Source organism: Leuciscus leuciscus, assembly GCF_965113295.1.
Source record: "Leuciscus leuciscus genome assembly, chromosome: 2".
Taxonomy (NCBI): Eukaryota; Metazoa; Chordata; class Actinopteri; order Cypriniformes; family Leuciscidae; genus Leuciscus; species Leuciscus leuciscus.
The window spans coordinates 43,314,017-43,334,706 of record NC_138726.1 but is presented as its reverse complement, the minus strand read 5'-3'; the positions used below and the strand labels follow the sequence as shown (position 1 = coordinate 43,334,706).

General features: G+C 40.2%; 1 protein-coding gene across 12 annotated transcripts in view; it reads left to right on the top strand.

The window, feature by feature from the left end:
- sox6 (SRY-box transcription factor 6) overlaps positions 1-20,690 on the top strand; it is a 147,940-nt gene that overhangs the window by 65,733 nt on the left and 61,517 nt on the right. For all 12 annotated transcript variants that reach the window (XM_082150039.1, XM_082150038.1, XM_082150037.1 and 9 more), the window contains 3 exons: positions 5,348-5,437; positions 15,781-15,953; positions 17,761-17,829. In XM_082150039.1, the coding sequence (XP_082006165.1) occupies positions 5,348-5,437; positions 15,781-15,953; positions 17,761-17,829 (332 nt within the window). The remainder of the gene's footprint in view (positions 1-5,347; positions 5,438-15,780; positions 15,954-17,760; positions 17,830-20,690) is intronic.

Sequence of the window (20,690 nt, the reverse complement as noted above, 5' to 3'; positions counted from 1 at the left end):
CGAGCGCTGCTCTTCCTTTTCATCTGTTTAAGACCATCGGCGTAATCTTGTCAGCGGATCTTTGCTGTAGGTGTCTTAATTGAGCTGCTTTGTGAAGAAGAGCAAGATTTCTCTGGCAGAAAACTGAGCTGGCGAGATCGGATCGTAGATGAGTGGTTAGATACGCAGGGGCCAGGTGTAGTTCATCCATTATGTCAAGGAATCACTGGAAGGTTGTCACATCTCTTCAAATGCCCATTCCTGCACTGAGATCAGTAAGTCTCTCTGACTTTACAACTATAATGGCACTTTCATAGAGTAGGGGCTTTGGCTTTATCGGGCCAGAAAAGGGATTGTGACATGCTATTTATTCTGCCCGAGTGTGCTGCATTCTAATCCTGGTGTTTTGACAGGGATAGTCTCCTGAGCGTCAACCCGCATTTAGACAAGTCTCTCTGTTTCTCTCTCTTCATTGTCTCTTCTTCTCGTCTCTTAGAATTAGTTCCCTTGAGGTTCTAGATCAGTGGGTCGTCCTCCAAGCCCTCTCCCCAGTGCCCGTGCCATGTCATATCAGTGGGACGGGCAAGGGCCGAGAAAGCTGCTCTGGGTCCGTTGTGGCAGGGGCTAAGCCGTCTGTTGAGATGGGGGAACCCTGGGAAAATGCAAAAAGGATACAGATATGGGCTATTGTTTTCATTCCAATCTCATCTGGGCTGAATTGGTTTCCCTTGAGCCACGCCACCCTTTATCCGAGAGGAGAGAGGGCATGAGGAGATTTTTGGGGGTCTCATGGGATAATGACAATAAAGTCAGTGCTTGCTTTATTTATCTGCTCATTCTAGGCCTCTGACAGGCTTTTACAGACAAGTACAAGTCTTTTCCACACTTCCTCCTCAGTTTTCAGAGTCTATAAATGTCAGACTGTCTCTGAACTCTTTGTATTTTGAAATCCGAATGCAAATGTGGGAAGGAAATGTACCTTGTTCAATGAGCTGTGCTGCGTTTCTCATTTGAAGTAGCTGCAGTGCTGAGAGATGAATGGATGTGGCTGAAGCTTTGTTTGATTTTTCAAAATGAATGGTCCACTTTTGTTTCTTTACATCGGTAATATGTTAGTATGACATTTAAGTATTATCCAGATGTTAAGCAGTGTTTCCATTGGCATTAGTGCTCTCTCCAGAGAAGATGGAATGCAACTTGGGAAATTGTGCAAAAAATATCCCCTTATTATTAATCCAAATTCCTTTCAAATGTTCTAGCTTTATAAGGGTACTTTGAAAAACTCCAGACGTCTGTCTCATTAACTGCTTGTTTTCCTAAAGTATCCTCGCATGAAAATGCAGAAAGAGTCATATAGTTTCAGACAGTTGTGGACAGGTTGCTTTTTGCAAGCGTCTTCGGTCCATCATCCTCAAATGCTGGACATTCCTCACCTCGCTCAGGTAAAAATTTGTGGAGGACAGCTTTGGCACATTCCAGCTGTAATGTGTGCGTGTGTGTGTGTGTGTAGGAGTGAGGGAGCGGCCACTCTCAGGGGAGGCAGAGTGGAGCAGAATGGGAGCTGGCACCGCATTATCTCCAACAGTTGGTGCATTCCTTAATGATCAAGTGCTGGAGAAGCATCTGTGCACTGCTCCGTGTGTTGGTGTGTGTGTGTGTGTGTGTGTGTGTGTAAGACGCAGAGGAGGAATATGGGAAAAGTCTTCCCTAAAACCTTTTAACCCCCAGGACAGATCCATCCCGGCCCTGTGCCATAAAAGGAAGTTTCTCTGTTTCCAGTTCTTTTCTCCAGCCTAGAGGAAAGAATGTACTGCTATTTGGTATTCATATGTATATGTTTGAATGCGTGTCGTATGTATGTGGTTATTATCTGAGGGCAGGAGTGTTGTGACAGGAAGCGCTTTTATTCAAAAGACCCCAATCACACACACACAAAACACAGGGTCAAGGCATCTTATAAGGTCAAGGAAACAAACTGTGAGACCTGGATTGGGAAAGTCAATAAAGTAGAAATAATGTTAGAATGACCCAAACGGAGGTGTCCTGTTGTTCCCTCTGAAATAGAGGAAATGGAGAATCAAAGAAAATGTGACCTCCCCTTGATCTAACCTTGCCCTGTAATACAGCAGTGGCCATCACATGGACTCTCTCTGCAAGCAGTCAAACATGTTTATGCCCATATAAAAAATCACGCATTTGATTTCTATTTACCAATATACCCAGATTTATGGAAGCTTGTTTAACAAAAAGTTTATTTTTGGTAATTGATAATTTTTCTCCCAATTTCAACATTATACAATACCATTATTAATTATTAATAATTGAATTCAACAAGGATTTGTTAAATTGACCAAAAGTGAAAGTAAAGACTTTTTTATCATTGCTACAAAAAATCTTTCAAATAAATGCTGTTCTTTTGAACTTTCTGTTCATCAAAGAATCCTGAAAAAGGTTTCTCAGTTTTCTCAAAAGTATTAAGCAGCACAACTGTTTTCAACATTGATAAGAAGAAATGGTGACTGAGCACTAAATCAACATATTAGAATGATTTCTGAAGGATCATGTGATACCGAAGACTGGAATAATTTCAGCTTTGCTATTTGCATATTTTTACTATTTTACTGTATTTCTGATCAAATAAATGCAGCCTTGACAAGCATAAAATACTCAAAAACATTAAAAAAAAATCTTACAGACCACAAAGTTTCGAACAGTAGTGTACTTTACAATTGCAAAAAATGTCCAACAATTTCAACTTTCTCACAATTGCTAATTGATATCTCACAAAGTGATTTAAATGTCTCAGTATGACTTTATATCTCACATTGTGATTTTTCTGGCGGAACATGCCTACAGATTTTTTGTAGTGAATAAGATAAAGCAGTGCTCATGATAATAGAGGCGTAGCTGCAACATCAATTTTTATGGCATGAGATGAAGATCGCATCACACCACATTCATGAGTGTGATGATGTCACTCATTCGGAATGTTCTATGGCCTGGAGTACCTCAAGATACTGTATGACTACAATACACGCAGACACAAAGCACACACAACAGAATAGCCAAAGTCATTCCCATTCTCATGAATTGTGCCCTTTTGTTTGGCAAAGTGTGTTCACAAATGATCCATTGTGTGCACGAGTGGTTTAACTATGGCTTACGGTGCCGGAGGGCTGCCAGTGGCGTGGAAGAATGTCTGCTTTAGCCCCGTGCCCTTTAGCCTTTCACACAGGGAACAAACTTCTCTTCCTGTCCATGATGTCATCCAATGGCAACATGAGACCCGCAGCCCCTCTGCTCAGGGGTCATGGCCTGCAAAGAGCTCATCAGCTTGGATAAGGTAGAGATCTGTTCTTGATGAATTAATACTGTCTCTCACTTTAAACTGTGCCTGATGTTTGAGTCTGTTGAACACTTCACCTGATTCCTCTTCCTTCTAGCCACTGCATTTGACTGGGTGTTTTTCTGTCCTGTGTGTGTGTGTGATTGTGCGGTGGGAACAGGCTGACCCAGGCTGTGAGCTTCAAGCTCTTGCTGGTGAGCAGTGTGTTCTTTATCAATGACCTCGGGGCCGCAGCTCTGCGGATTCCAGCCATTCCTCCTCCTGATTCATTGTCTGCCAGACAAATGTTAATTGTTTTCATCATTGCCGGCTGTGCGGGGCCAGTCAAGCGGGCCCATCTCACCCTGTCTACCTTCCCTTTTAATGTCTTTCTTTGTGCGGCGTCTTGTTCTTATCACTCTTTCAGCCTCTTCGGTTGACCTTCAGCGGACAAGGGGTCACGTCTCACATTATCTACATATTATATGCTTGTTCGTCTTTGTATTTCTCTCTGTATGTGCACGATTGAGAATTGAAGAAACTCCGTACCTGGCCTTTGAATACAAAAAATTTAATAAAATGAGTACCTTTCATAAAGATCTTTTTACACTCTGAGGTAGAAACAAATTCGCCTGGACACTTTCACAGAATGTAGTTGACCTAACTTGAAAATATTGCATTATAGCATTTTATCTAGTTACCAACCACTGTGTTTATTATTTTAGAATTTAAATATTTTTTTTCTGACCTTTCGACATCACACATAGTAGTCTTTATGAACTGAGCTGACACACTTTTCTACTGTAATACACTCAGCTACTGATCTCGATAGAATTTCACTTTATTACCACGGTCCAGCCATTAGAACAGTTATCGTGTATCATGGCTGTTGAAAGCCAGGTGTGTGTAATATTCACTTTTCTGTGAAGTAGAAGGAATTTGTTTCCTTCATTTTGCTCAACACATAATTTGAATGGGAAGATACCCCCCCCCCCCCTCCTCTTTCTTTCTTTCTTTCTTTCTTTCTTTGATGCCTCTTTTTTTCTATGAGCACAAATAGTTTTGTTGCTCAAGGTTTGTGGGTCATACCCAAAGCTATGGATTTGAGAGATTTTCAAGACACACTGCAGTATTTCGATTTTCAGTGCAGTATTTCAATGCACACTGCCATATAAATGCCTCTTTACTGCTGTTGTCTGTGCTATAAGTTCACTCAAACTGTGTTTGTGGTAATTCGATCTAATATGATTTGTGTGCATTTTTTTGCATTTTTTTTAAATAGAGCAGTACTTTATAAATTGTATTTATAAAGTATATTTATATTGTATTTTTGTATTTATACTGTACCTGTGTTCATAGTTTGACCTTTTAACATTAAAGGTGCGTTAAAGAACATTAAAGAATGTAACTTTTTGACTGTACTAAAGCATAAAAATACCATATGTTTGCAGAGATTTAGGAAACATGTTCACATACTTGTTTCTCTGAAAAACAATGCTACAGCCAGTTATTTTACTTTAAAATATAGGTTCCGTGTCAGAATGTCTGTTTTTGTTTCGGTCTGTGTGATCTCGCCCACTGCCAATTTACCCAATAGTATTTCGACACCCTGGGTTGCTAGTTGGTGGAAAACAAAGCGTATTACAGCCATCGAAGCCAGCAGACAAACTAGGTCAGAGATCGCAGATTCCACCCGAACTAAAATGCCTCGGCATAAAAAGCCAAGCCCACTCATCAAGTTACAAGTGTGAATATCTCCTCGCCTTCCATTGTCAATTGCGCTCGCTCCTGTTGCTTGTCCTCAATCTGGAAACCCGCGTGAGCGTTGAGTCTGAGGAGGAGTTGGCGGGGGAAACAACCCTCTCCAATATTTTGAATTTGAACTGCAGTACCCATTTCAAACCGCTAGCTGTCAATCTTACACACTGCACCTTTAAATCTACTATGTGAGAAGCATAGAGTACAGCCTGAAAGTTAAATGGTTTTACTTTCCTCGGTTGTATATGCATTCAGTTTAATTCTGAGATGTCGCCTGTGTTTCAGAATCCTCCTGCATGGAGAAACTCCTTTCTAAAGACTGGAAAGAAAAGATGGAGCGACTCAACACAGGCGAGCTGTTAGGAGAAATTAAAGGTAACGCTTACAAATGTGTTTCCATCAAATTAAGAAAGAATGGTGTGGTCCATGTGCCAGAATATGGCAGAAAAATATCAGAAAGCAACCTTTTCTGTTCACTCTTATCTCTCCTATCTTTATTTTAAGCTTTTCCTCTTCAGCATGACTGTTAAATGAGTTCAATGTGCATTATGTCAGCTATATTTTGTTATTTATCTCCTGGAAAGGAAATTAGACAGAATTCTGTGTATTCTGGTGAAATACATTTCTATAATGTTTGAACACACATGCAAAGGTGGGCTTGATATAAACAGAGAAAAGGGGAGATGATTGCATGGGTGTGTTTGTATTGAAAGATAGTGCGGCCCATACACTGTTTTTACCCACTGAAGGTGTTCATGGGATATGCTTTTTTTATAAAAAAAAATGTATTCCATGAGCAGGTCTTAGCACTGGCTGTTACAGAGACGTGTTTATGTAGCAGGAGACGGCACTGCACCGGTTCTCTGATAACACACTAGTTCTGCCCGGCTCCAGCCACACACTCCTCCCTCACTATCTCTAACTCTCTTTCTCTTCCCTTTCTCTGGCACACTTGGTTTTGCCGTTCATTCCTGCCGACACCAATCTGCCCCATATCCTCAGAGCTTTACATTGACTCTTGATTTACAGTCACGTGTTTCAATAACAGCCTTTTTTGTTGGGTGAGGTGCAGGTGTCATAACGGTTAGAATATCCTCTATGTTATAACATCAGTATTTCAGGACGCTTTTATTGGAGAAGACGTTTAGGAGGCAGTTAATAGCTGGATTTAGATTGCAAGGGTAATAACATTGGAGAGAAGTGTTATTGTTTTTTGTTCCCTCGCTTAATGGTTAAGCCTCTTTTCCATCCCTGCACTGTTTAGAATTATGAAAAACGTTTGTCCTTGGTTTTAATTATTGGATTAGACCTACTCTCTGTGGTGTGTGGGTGGAGGAGGGGTGGAGGTGGGGGGAGAAGAGGGGAAAAAGAAACAGTCGCACATTCTAATAAGTGCATTCATTGGCAATAACCTTAATGAACCCCCAAATGTAAATCACATCTCAGTAAACCAGATTCATTGTACCTGTCCCTGTTATGTGGCACCGTAGATCAAAGTGCAGCGAAGAAAATGGCGAGGAAAGATTTAGCCTTTTGAAAGGAGATCTTTTTAAATTACAGGGTATTTTTCTGTTGGATAAATGGCATTGGGTGAGGTCATGTTTAAAAGGTATAAACAGGTAGAAGGCGTTGATGATACCCCACCAGTGGCCTCCGTCGTGATTTCCAGTGAGGCTGCGGGCGACTGTAGAGAAACAGACAGAATTACTTTTCATATCATACCGGCAGCCTAAGGTTTCTAATTAGCCTGCCATTTCATATGACTGTAGACATTTCAAAGGCCTCCTTTGTGCTCCCCCTTACAAAATGTCTCTCTCTGCGTTTGAAGTCGGCCTGATGTAAATACGGGCAATTAAAAAGGAAGCTCAGGGTTGGAGACACACAAGGTCTGCTTAATTAATACACAAACAAAGGCACCAAGCTGGAAAAGAGAAAAAACACACAACTTATGATTAAGATCTAAAGTGTTATGATAAATCAGAGAGCGCATTAATAGTCGGGTTAAAAAATCAATACAAAGGCCACACGTTCCTCCAGCTCGAAATTAATGGAGGAGAGTGCTGGATAAAAGATGGCACGAGGATGAAAAGGAGGCTGTTGCCTGTTTGGCCTTGCTGTTTTTGCTCTCATATCTGAACCGATGGCATTGTGCATTCTACCCACATTTCTTTGTGCTATTGTCATCGCACTACAAAAACCCGCCTTTGATCTTTGTTCGATAAATAAATCGGCTGGGAATCACTGTCCCCGCCAAACTATGTTGGAACAAAATAAAGTTTCTCACTGCTTTTGAAATCTCCGCAGCTGTTCTTTAAAACCTTTACATATTTTCACCTTGTGAACCTGTCGAGACACTGCGCTGTGGTAAGAAAGAGTTTAGGAGGTGCAAAAGTAACTGATTGCCTTAGGGAATGAAGAACAATGGTGGAGAGAGAGTGGAAAAAAGCTGAAACTCTAAGAACACTTAGACTGTTTTCTAAAACACACTGACACGTCCGGACCTGCCCAACTCGGTTGCACAAAACAAGTAAACAAAGTCAAATACCAGATCTTTTTTTTTTTATGTTTCTTATATTTTAAGTAGTTTTTAAGCTCTGTTTATCTGAAAAAACTAAATTATATCCAGTTATTTTTTGCATGAGTTTGAGAGGAAGGCCAGAATTGTTTTTGAGTGCTCTTAATTGTTGCCGAATACTATGTTTTCTTTAAGCCCGTGTTGAAATCGGCACAGGGTTTAGGGGCAGCGGTAGCGGTAGCGGGTACAGGGCGTAAAAGGGAGTCAGCTACGGATCGCTTTTCACCCGCCGCCGCTGGAGCGCTGTGTTTGTTTTCATACCTGAGCTCAGCTGTCAATCAGGAGGAACGGTGAAGAGAGAGATGAGATCTACAAAACAAAACCACAAAGCAGGAGAAGCAGGATGTCTGGAGGACGTCCAAACCACAGCACTGCCTGTTTGATTGTTAGAGAGAGAGAGGGAGAGATATATGAACAAATACAGAGTAACACATCAGATATATGCCAGAGAGTTTTAATGACCAAATTTAATGCAAAGATGTGCTGCTGGTGCAATTAAGACATTGTATTAGAAGCTTTGATTCACTTCAGCTACATTTAATTTTTCATACAATTAAAGACATTGGCACCCCTGCACCCCAGGTTCATTATTTGATGTGTTCCAGGAAATGTTCTAGTGGAATTTTAATTTGTCTTTGTCTTTTTAATGGATTTCATTAGTCAACCGGAGCGCCGCTCTTCTGCCGATGAGCCGTTTTGTTTCTTTTGCCTTGAACATTCAGATGTCCCTGACTGTTTAAAAAATGCAACGAAACAACTGGAAGTCAAAATGTACTCGGAAGATCAGAGCATCCAAACGGAAACCAAAAAAAAAGGACAGAAAATCAGAAATCTCAGCATTGTGTGACCGCGTGAAAGTGGTGACTATAGCTGCTATGTGAAAAAAGGGGTCCCTCGCTCTTTACCTAATCAATTTTTGAGTGTCGTCTACATGGTTGTGAAGAGAAAGTCCTGTGGCTGGCAGATAAGTAGAAGCTTTTTAAGAGAGCGGCAGGGCTGAGGGTGATTTTGATGTGACTCTTACCTGGCTTAGGCGCTCTTGGACAGAGAGCGGACTGTGAGGGTACAGAGCGCCGATTGTTCCAGCAGCTGGATTTACTTTTAAAACATGATTATTCAATTTAACGTCAACTTTATTCTTAATGGCTCCAATAAAGGCAGAGAACCCATGCTAGTGTTGATACAGTATGTGATGTGACACCCAGGGATAAGCATGAATATCTTTTTTATCATTGTGATGCACTTTTTAATGCATTGCTATTTCATTTAAAAAATATGGTATAAAACACATAATAATTATCAATTAGATAGCAAGGAAAAATAATAATCATTATTTTATAAAAAAAAAAAAATAAAAGGTTTCATTCATTTTACTGTTTCATATAGTTTTGTGGGATTTAAAAAAAATCCCACAAACCCCCTCAGATAGAAATTATTTTATATTAATTGTTTGTATTCATTTATATCTTTTATTTATAAGTGTCATATATTTGTATTATATAAATGGATATTAATAATGTTTTATATATTTCTTATAATAATATTAATTCTAAATATTAATATTTATTACCATTTTATGTAATTTAATTATTGTAGATTTATGTTGAGTTTGGTATATTTTATTGCACTTTAAGAAATTAATTTGAAAATAAAATTATAACTGACTTTACTTAAGTTTCTGCGATTTGAAACAAGATAGTGAAGATAGTGGGGGGAGAATAGGACAGAGAATTGTATTAAATATTGAGTGAACTTTTAAAAATACAAAACAAATATGAGATTGATTGTAATAAAATAGTTTAATCGGTGCACATGTTCAAGTCTATTACTGAAATAATTGAGCATCTTTTGAAGTGAGGAAAAACAAAGCAAATTTCTGTCTGCTTACTGACAGTTGATCTGTACCAGATTTGAAACCGTTTTAGGCATTGTTTCTGACCGAGGGAGAGGAAACCTTCTCCCCCCATCACAGCATCTGAAATATTCCTTCATCTCCCCATCCTCTAGTGGCACGCTCTGCATTTTTCTCTCCCTAACGCCTCAATAGTCAAACTGTTTGCCCTTATGTACCCAAGTGAAATATGAGCCACTGTAAATTATTATTCTTTGGGCCACATTTGCAAGATGAATGCGGGGAGAGCTGTGCTCCGTTTCTTTCCTAATGAATTGAGGAATTTAGCTTGTGGTGTTTGGCTGTAGAAAGGCACACCTTGTTTGCTGCCTCTCCTCACATGGTGTTATTGAAAGTGCTTGTGAACAGGAGCGCGTTGAGGGGAAGTCAGCCATCTCAGAAGCCCGACACACACACACACATGGTTCAGACCTGAGGAAAATCACTTCTCTGAACACTAAACCACAGGGCATGCATTTAAGCTTTCCTGCTAGGCAAATATTTTCATTTATTAGGAACATTCACAATGTCCTACACTGTTACAAGCTCTAGCTACAGTTGCTCAGAGGTGGTGAAACCCAATAATGCAATTATTCACAAATTAGAAACATCTTTGCGTGACGTGTGCCACTAGCAAACACAGGTTTAATTCTGTGTACTGCAGTGTTGGGAGAGCTAATGTTTATCAGAGGATGGGTCGCAGAGCTAATGTTCTGCTCACGGCCGTGTAATGCTGTTTAAGAGCTGGCAGGGCCATGCCCGGGTCGCTTTAGCGCATGTCACGCTGGATTTCCGACTACAGTAGAGTCTCCGGACTCTGTCTCCACTCCTCCCCAAGCCCCGGGGTCCTAAGGGGATGTACATTGTTACTAATGAAATCTTTATGCACAGGCACACAAGCACAGAGAACAAGCTAGGCCTTGAATGGTTGTTAGGTTTAATCAAGGTTTTTTATTCTCTCTAATGATGATAATAATAAAACAGGAAGAGGTCAAGGCATCTAAGTGAGTGATGAATAGGCGATTTTAAACGTGTGTGTTCAAGGACAGTTTCATTCTCAGCGGTGACCTCGACGTCGATAAACTCTGATAGGAGAAACATTAAAATGCACACCAGGAGCTCTCTGTCCCGCATCTGTCTGTGTGTGTGTGTGTGTGTGTGTGTGTTATGTGGTCAGGTTGAGCTGTTATTTCGGTTGGACTCTTTAATGAAGAGGTTTGTGTGATGCTGAGGATGCTGGGAGAAGAGCGGGGCTCTTGCATTATCTTAATTACACTCGTGAGCATCGCTGCTGTCGTCATTAGATTATTAGTCTGCATTAAAGTGCCCCATGAACGTCAAGAACATGAAGTGTGTCTCTGTTTAAGAGCCACTCTGTTGACTTTTGGTGTCAATCTAGTGTTTTCGAGATGGGATGGGAAAAAATACAAATCCTTGTTGAGAGTGTGTAGTAAGATGTAATGGAGTGCATTTAATTTACATACTCAGAGTAGTATTCATATTCTGCTATCACACATACAGTATGTAAATGAAATGATGCAGAATTATCCAGAACAGATTTAAATACTGTGTTTTGGTTGCTAAGCTTCTGTGCAGGCTTGGCCATACATGCTAAAATGCACAGCTAATCACATTTAAATGCTCACAGTACTGTATCTCGTTTGGCACTAGTATATATTGAGGACAAGACGTTCGCCCTTTTTTTATAGCCTGGACAAGAGCTGTAAATTTGCATTATGCAAAATTTTAATGCAGCATTGAAAGGTTTTTTGAGTTGATGATTTGGGCTGCCATATGCTTACATGTGCTAGCAGGTCCTGGTGCATGCTAGTTAATGAAGTTTTATTGGCAGGATCAGCAGGGTTTCAATCCTCGCATGGGGCAGAAGGCTAGGTAAAACAGCTGTTGGTCATACTGTCTCAATTCAGGAGAAAGTAAAAAATAAAAAAAAAACATTTTATTAATGCCATATTAGTCAATATGCTGCTTATCATTCAACAGCACAAATGTGATTAATTTTAAATGTTTGTTTAAATGTTGTTATTATTATTATCATTAAAAATATCATATTATATATTTGTGTATATTATATATTTACATATTATTCTTTTAATTTCAGTTTATATTTTATAAATTATGCAATTATTAAGAGTAATTAATGTTATATAAATTATTTATTGTAATATAGTATTATATTAGGTAGGCTATCAGTTGTTGTTTAATTGTTAGTGCTTTTATGCAGTTGTATTTATTTGCATGTTTACCATTGGTTCTTGTCTTTAGATGCAACAAGGTTCTGCAGTCTTAATAGTGATTTAACCGTGCTCACTTTGAGGTCACTGACAAAACAATCAAATATATTTTTTAATTCCCTTTTTGTCATCTTGACTTGAACTCTCTTATTTGGTATTGACATTGACAATGGAGACAGAGATTCTTCACATATAAGAACCTTCAGAGTCCATATGGGGACCATAAATCACAGTCCTTGTGTGTATGTATCGCTGGGCTAAAAATCATTTATTTTATTTTATTATTATTGGTTCAGATGAGAGAACATACCTTTTCACAGCCCCTTAGCTGCCAGTCATGTCAGGCACGCCAGCTATGCACAGCCCGCGTCCGGGCCCGGCCCGGGCACAATCGCTGCTTTTAGAGCCCTCTTAATTTACTTAGGATGGGCTCGCAGCATATGGAAGTATCCACAAAAGCCAACTGATGGAGAGACAAAGAAATTCCAGTATTCGGACATTAGGGGGGAAAAAAAAGTCATTCAAATTTAGTCATAATGGTTCAGCTGTCCCATCCAAAGGAAGAGAAGAGAATAGAGAGTTTTTCCCTCTTTCGCCCCCTTTCTTTTTTTCCTCCTCTTTCTTCCTAGTGTGTGCCTGGATCTTTTATCTCTCTTATTCACTTGGGACTCTTCAAAGTAACAAGCTGCCCTCTCTTCCCTTGGTGCTGGACTTGGAACTCAAATTAGGGACTGCTTGATTAGAGGGGAAGGGGGGTGGGGTTGGCCTGGGGTGGCAGAATGGCTGTTGGACAGAACAAATCGCACCCCTACAAAGTGTCTTTTATCTGGTGGCCCCTCTCTTTGACAGCTCCCTCTCTCGCTCATTCACTGCAGTCGCAGTTGTTTCTCTCCGGTATTCGAGTTGGACATTGTTGGAAATGCCATCCAATCTGGTTTGTGACAGTGAAGGGAGAGGAAGGTAAATGTTCTGTTGATGTCGCCTCTCTTGCATATTCTTGCCCATTCTTTCTTTTTCCCTCTCAGCCAAAGGTCCTGAGTGGAATCTTATGTCCTCGTTGATGAATTAGACAAACCTAACCTTCTCTCATTATTTAAAATCTCCTGGCCAGACCCTGTCAAGCCAGAACGACAATGCAAGGAGACACCTTTACAAGAGCAGCCAGACTCACTGCCGTTAAGAGCAATGCAATATGCACCACTGCTCTCTTTGTCAGCACTCTGCAGACAGATACAGAGCGAGCTCCCCCCATGCTCCCCTGCCAATAAAAGTTTTATCTGCTTTTAAAAGAAATCTATAATTCAATGCAGAAAGAACAGGATTTTCTATACCAAAACATGAGTACCAAAATGTGCACAATTCTCATGTAATTCTCACAATTGAGTTTTATCCATTCAAGTAAATCTATGTATTCATTTGTATTGATATATCTCAATTATGAGATTTAAAATGTGTTTTATCACATTATTTTATAGTAATATTTTTTTTATATGCAATATATTTAATGTATTAATGATTTTAATAACTTTTATTTTTTAAATTTATTTATATAGTATTTATTCATGCTTTGTGTTTATATACATACAGTATATACTAGACTGTTATTAGACCAATATTTAACAGTATTATTATTTATGTTAGATTATGTAATAACTTATTTTTTTTCACAATACCATGTATAATATTGTTAAATATTAGCCTATTTTTTGCTATTCAAGTGCACATCTTTCAAGACATTCAACTTTCCATTATCCACTGAGAAGTTGTCTGTTTTAGTCAGAAAACAATGAGGTAGGACCAGAACAGGGCAGAAATATGAGGAGGGAAAAACAGGGGTGAGAGAGAAGCAGGAAGACATTTTGGTAGCAGGGGTGGGGTGTTAGGGGTGAGCTCTGGACAATCGAGCCGGAGACGAAACAATGGAGCCTCTGTTAGTATGCTGCTTGTGTTTGTGCAGACCAGCACTCTGCATACACAGAACCTGTGCTGGGTCCTCCACAATCTGCGGCCTCTCTGTAAAACTTGGCTACTGTAACACGCATGCAATCGTTACCTCTCTCTCTCTCTCTCTCTCTCTCTCTCTCTCTCTCTCTCTCTCTCTCTCTCTCTCTCTCTCTATATATATATATATATATATATATATATATATATATATATATATATATATGTATGTGTATATGTTTGAAAAATGATAATTACGGAATGTATCCTTATGGAAGTGTAGTCCTGACTGTTGTATTTCATTACCGAGTGCAGCGGATTGTGTGATTGAAATGTGTGATTGAGTTAGAGGGTTGTCCAGAGAGCTCCTGAGTGGGCAGAATTGAGTCCAGATGTTTGCCCCTCAGTAGGATATGAGTCCTGTCCTCCCCCAGAGGCCCCTGAGATTCTCTGTTGGGAGGAGGGGCAAGTTATGCTATTTGACATCCAACAGCCCTTCTGACTTGAAGTGTCTTTCCCTTCGTCCACTGAGAGATGCTCTGCCGCCCCCACCTCCTTCTGACTCTCTCTCTCTCCCCTTCTCTTTCTGAGCGTACACGGGGGCAGATGTCAGTCCCGACAGCAGCAGCCACTAAATACGGCCGTTCATGGCTCAAGCCAAAGGTTAATAAAATCTGTTGCAAATGTATCAATTTTACAGATAAGCCATTCACAACAAGTGTAGTCTGCTGAATAAAAAGTCAATTCAGACCCAAGGAAACCACATGCAGTAGCAGTGAATGGGCGCTTTTCAGGTATCTTTTTTGAGAGAGAGGGTAAATAGAGAATTGCAGCCTCTCTCCTTTATTGCTGCCGTGCAGGCCCGGCCAGTAAATTGCTCTGAATGGGGGCTGGAGGTTGACAGGCCCTATTAAGACAAACGGCCTTCCTCATCAGAGACATAAAATAAATCAGGTGTTTAGTCAAATTAAAATAGTTGAACTAGAGCGGGCCCCAGGGAGCCGCTTCAGAGAAACTCAAGACAGATGTGGCCAGGGGAGCACAGGAAGACACCCAGGAAAGAATTTAACACTGAGCTGGCTGCTAGCCAAGCCATTCGTACTGTTCTCATGCAGCAGCAGGTTAGCCTACTGTCCTGAGGCAGGATCACTTAGCATTGATTAGCTTAAGGTACAGTGCAGCCTCATGGGAGGACATGCAGGAGGCATGCACATTTTCTGGTGTGATTATGCTTTGGGTAGAGACACGAGAGAGATAATGAGAGAATACAGAGGTGACGGTGACCCTGTTTGCGAGAGGCATGTCAGCTCCGAGGTGTTTGTGTCTACTCCTCCCTTAATGAGAATTGAGAGCAGTCATTACATGGCAGCGCCTCCAGTCATGCGACTGTCGCCAGTACGCACACACACTTGCCCTGTATTGTCTGTCACTAATCTGCCACCTTCACTCGTTTTGTGACAGCTCCTCTTATTTAATAGGAACAATTCCATTCCTCACCATCTCTCAGAGAAACCACGATCACCAGAAGTGGAAAGAGAGAGTGAGGGACTCGCGACCTTCGCACTTTTATTGAATCCTTTCCGTTGTTATACTTGGGCTGTTTGGATGATACCATTCTCGGCTTTGAAGGAGCTAGAGTTTCCCTCCCGGACCGCCTTCTGTGGTCTTCAGGAATTCTCTTGACTGATATGTACTGTATCCGTTCGGATGCTCAGCATTTGCTGGCTCTGTCCTGCCCTCAAGAGAGAGAGAGAAAAAAACTTGCTGATCACATGAGCGTCTCGATTGTGGGAGCTTTTTATATCTCTGATGTGCAGATCAATTAACAAGGATCTGTTTTGCAGCACTTGCTTTGTTTGCTGTTCTGTCTCTAGGATAACTGACCTTTGCATTCATATAGAGACTATATTTAAGAGGTGAGGGACATCTGGCTGTTGTAACATGAGATGTAAACCTTTTCTTTTCACTGCTGGGAGAGTGTACAGAGTCATGGGGAGAAGACTTTGTTTCTGTTCTTGCCTTTGGTTTCTTTTGTTTGACTGCATGTGTTCTGTCGCAGGTACTCCAGAAAGTCTTGCAGAGAAGGAGCGACAGCTCTCCACCATGATCACACAGCTCATCAGCCTGCGAGAGCAGCTCCTGGCCGCCCATGATGAGCAGAAGAAACTGGCCGCCTCGCAGATGGAGAAACAACGTCAGCAAATGGAGCTAGCACGCCAACAGCAAGAGCAGGTGAGAATGTGCAAACCAGGGTGGAACGCCATTCAGAAGTCAAAAGTCAGAATTCAATAAATCAGAATTTAAGTCTGTTCCTGAATCTGAATTTCGATAGAAAACAAGGAATGTATGGAAGTAAATTGGAAATGATTTGAAAATCAAAGAAATTTGAAACTGCAAGTTTTAACTAAAATAGCAACATTTTAATTGTTTTAACGTTTTACCCTTTGGAATTTGTCCTTAGTTTGTATATATCATATTTAATTCACTTTTAATTTAACATTTGAATTAATGTTAGTGAACCAGTGCGGGAGAACTTCATTTCCCAGAATCCATTAACTGTTTTGAATTTCAATTCAATTCAATTCAGTAAATTCCTCTTCCTGTCATTTCAATTCAGTTAAAATTCACAATCATTATTTAAAAGGAAGCTAATTGTCCCCAAACCGTCTCTCACTGGCTTCATAATGTATATGTCCTATAAACCCAGTTGTTTTCTTTAAAGCTATCTAGTGAAGATATTATCAGCCATGCATCACATATTCTTATTTTACAGCCCCATTTATCAGAAAAAGCATTTAAAACAAAATTACTCTTATTTGCTTTTAAATAGGTAATGAGTCCTTCTATTTAGCTATTTAATATTTTGATTTAGTTTATGGCTTGATGTTTCCGATAAATCGGGCTCTGTGGTTGTGAGGATGGATGCACAAAGTAATGGTTATTGTAAATAATTGATAAAATATGGAAGCACGTAAATTGGTAGGGAAATTGATCACTATTAATTCAAACTTTGCATGAGAAGCATGTGTAGCTCAATCAAATGAGGCGTACTGAAGGCATCAGCAGCTCATGAGCTCCGTTAATGTCGCACAAGATACATCTCCATCTTCACAGTTTTTTTTTATGGTGAAACCATATAATTGCTGTCAATTTATTATGCAGATGAATAGGAGCATGTTAATGTGGTCTGCGTTTACCTGAAGCGGATACGCTCATTTCTGAATTCGTCCTATTAATGTCACCCGACTCTCCACATTAATATCCAACTTTATGAGAATTGTATCTTCATTGTATGCTCAGCTGATTTTAATAAACGGTTATTGCAGGAATTTACAGTTTCGCAAATGTTCAAGAATGCATCCCTTTCCATTAATGACAAACAAAATGGAAGGAGAGGATAGAAAAGAGCTAGAGAGAAAGGGAGGGAGGGGGAGGGAGGTAGGGGGGGCCTGAAGTTAGGATGTCATTTAGCCATCCAGACACGACACAGTAATTAACTGTTGACACTAGTGAAGAAGCCAGCACAAATTAATCCTGACACATTTGCAGACGGGTGATATCTTACAGTGAACACTTTGTAATTATATTTGAAAATGAAAATTAAATGACACTTAAACCTAGGCTGTCAGGCTAACTGAGGAGGAGGAACGGGGGAGTCTGCAGGGGCTTGGAGAGATGGAGAGAGAGGGAGGATGCAATGCGCTTAACGTCGAGAGCCCACCCTTGGGCAGACCCGGCCACTCCTAGGTTGCATAAACATGCCAGTCTTTCACCCTGTGGCGCATCGCCCCGGCCAGGCCTGGAGCTGGGTATAATAAACATTAGCAGGCCTCTGATTACAGTCATTAGGGTCAATTGGTGAACGAGAGATGTTACCCACAAGCTCTGATTGCATATATTATCTGTCTGCATAAATACATGGTACAATAAATCCAGTTGCTCTCTCATAGACCATGATAACGTACATCCTTTAATGTTTTAGGCCAGGGTTAAAGGTTTCTGACAGTGTTCAGCTAAATGAATCACTTTGCTTTCGCAGATTGCCAGACAACAGCAGCAACTTCTGCAGCAACAGCACAAAATCAATCTCCTCCAGCAGCAGATCCAGGTCAGTGCTTGACTTTCACGTCTTCATCTCCTCTTATGTGCTTCTGTCAAAAACCGTTACTTTGTTTTTAAAACTGTCATCAATCACGTTACAACTGTCACCAATCAGGATAATTGGCCAATGTTAATTCGGAAGGGGCTATAGATGGGTAGAATAATTATCACTCCCTAATTAATGAAGGAAGAGAAGAAAAAAAACTGAAATGAGAGAAAGCTTAATGACACCAAGTGGTGCCTGTTTGCATGTTTTGTGGAAAAGTGCCCTAAGGGTTTGAGACATGAAAGCCGGTGATAAATGCCTCTGAAATTACACCATCCCAGTGCGGTGACGTGGCAGCGGCTTTGGAAAAACAGCACAGGCGCTACTGTTAGCCCCGTTTCCCATTGTCCAATATTGGAAAAATCACTTTGCGTTCATTTGCTTGAACTCCGTTGCGGCCGACAATCCTGTAAACATACCGCGTTGACACGTAATTTGCACAAACCTTGCCTTTTGCAAATATTTGCTGCTTGCTTCAAGTCAGTTTGAGTGATCTTTTGAAGGTCTCTCTTTATAAGTGTGCTTCAAGAATAGGCTCATTGAAAGTTTGCTTTTTGCTTAAAATAATTGAATTGGATTAGTTGCAAAGTACACACTGTGGTCACCCAAATCCGTTTTCTCGCCACAAAGTGGATTGCACTTTTTCCCCCCTCCATCAAGCAATTATATGAAATGAAACAAAATGGGAGAGGGAGAATAAAAAGATTGCTTACAAGAGTGCCATAAATAAATGTGATGTAAATGCGAAGAAAGAAGGGGGAAAGATGCAGCAGAAGAATGAGTGTGCCTTTGTGTGCGTGTGTGAGAGGGCTGTTGGTTTGTGTGGTATGTGGTGCTTCATCAAGCAAGGTTACCAGACCACCCAGTCAGAGACATGGACGTACACAAGCTGGTCAGTGGCAGTGGTCAAGGTCTTTACACACACCATACACATAAAAGCCAAGGGCAATGAAAGCAGCCCATGCCTGGAGATACTTTCTTCCTCTTATTTTTTTCCCGCTTGCTTTCATTGGAGACAGGTACAACATTCCCCACTCCTCCTTTCTCTCCTAGATTCACACCCAATTCACCATGATGTCAGCTGGTCTTCTCTCACATTTTTCATCACTTTTTACACACTTATTTCATTCTTTACCTCTCAGTCCTCACTTTTCACTCTCTATTTCACGTCTCATATCTTCCTGTGCATTTGACATGTACTTCAAAGCCCGTAAGCTTGAGGCCCTCAGGATGGAATCCAGGAGGTTTTCTTCTCAACGCTGTACCATTCATTGTGAGGTTAACCATCTGCCTTTCTTACTTTCTCTGCTCAGATGTGTCAGGTAAAAACAAACCACTGTCTTATTTACACAGCCCGAAGCACGACAGATTTATAGCTCGGCAGTAAAACGTAAAACCTCTGTCAAGTGAAGTGCACTTCTCGAGAGAAAGACCCAATCTGTTAAAGGCTTGTGCTGTTGAAGAGCCCACAGAACTAGCCACTGTGCTACTAACGGCTGTTATGCGCACTCCACCGCACCATGTGTGTGAAAATCAGCACTCTTCACTTTCCAGTAGACAGGCCCCTACATGCTTACTGTGTGTACAGACGGTAGCAGTGGAGTAAGAGTTTGTGTGAACAGTTTAATTACCTTTTCGAGTGGAAACTAGCGACAGAGCTCATCCTAAACAGCTGGGCTACACTATATTGTCATTCCTGCAGTGCACTGAAGAGTAGCTAACATAAGTAGCTATGTTAACATAACTTTTTTGGCAGCATGACATGAGAAAAGCTGTCAAAATATTATAGCTTTTTCTCTAACAAGCTAGCCTTTCCAAAAAATAGAGATACAGCATAATAGTTTACTGTCATATTGTATTGTGCACCACCTTGTTGCACCACCTTTAAAAAGTTTAGGGTAAAAACAAAAAAACAAAAAAAATTTTAAAAAAATTAAAAAAAAAGAGTAATATTGGTATTCAACAAGAACACATTAAATTTATCAAAAGTGACAGTAAAGAAATAATTTCTATTTCAAATTCTTTGAATTTTCTATTCATAAAAAAAAAACACAAAAAAAAATCAGTTTCCACAACTGTTTTCATCCTTGATAATACTAAGAAATGCTTATTGAGAACCAAATCAGCATATGATAATGATTTCTAAAGGATCATGTGACACTGAAGACTGGAGTAATAGCTGCTTAAAAAAAATCAGCTTTTGCCATCAAAGGAATACATTTTAAAAATATATAATAATAAAAAAATAGAAAACAGATGTTTTAAATTGTAATCATATTTCAGAATATTACTTTTTTTACTGTATTTTTTATCAAATAAATGCATCCTTGGTGAGCTTAAGAGACGTTTTTAATGTATCACAGTTTTCAAACACAAAACGAAAGTAAAGTACACAAACATACAAAAGACAACATAAAGTCTAGGCCTAGTCCTCTTTCGTCCTTCACTGTTGTTCCTCCTTTTATCCTCCGTGAGAAACTCGAGGCTGGTGTGGCTCATTAGCACTCGCGCCACCGACCTCGCTCCGTTCCCATGGCTCTCAGCCCCGCCCTGCTTGCCACGATGTCGTGCACAAGTTTATTAGATCCAAGTCATACAGTGTGATTTGTAATGATCTTAATGGTCTGTAGCATGCATCAAACACAAGATACAGTCTCTATCTGCTGCTTTTACACTGGGTTATAATCACAAATTTTAAGACCAAAACACGACCAGAAACGGACACCAAGAAAGTCAGGTTTAGGACATGTATCTTATTATGCTTTTTTATCTTCTCTGACTTTGTTTTCATATATCATTACCATTGCCTCCCTTTGTGACTC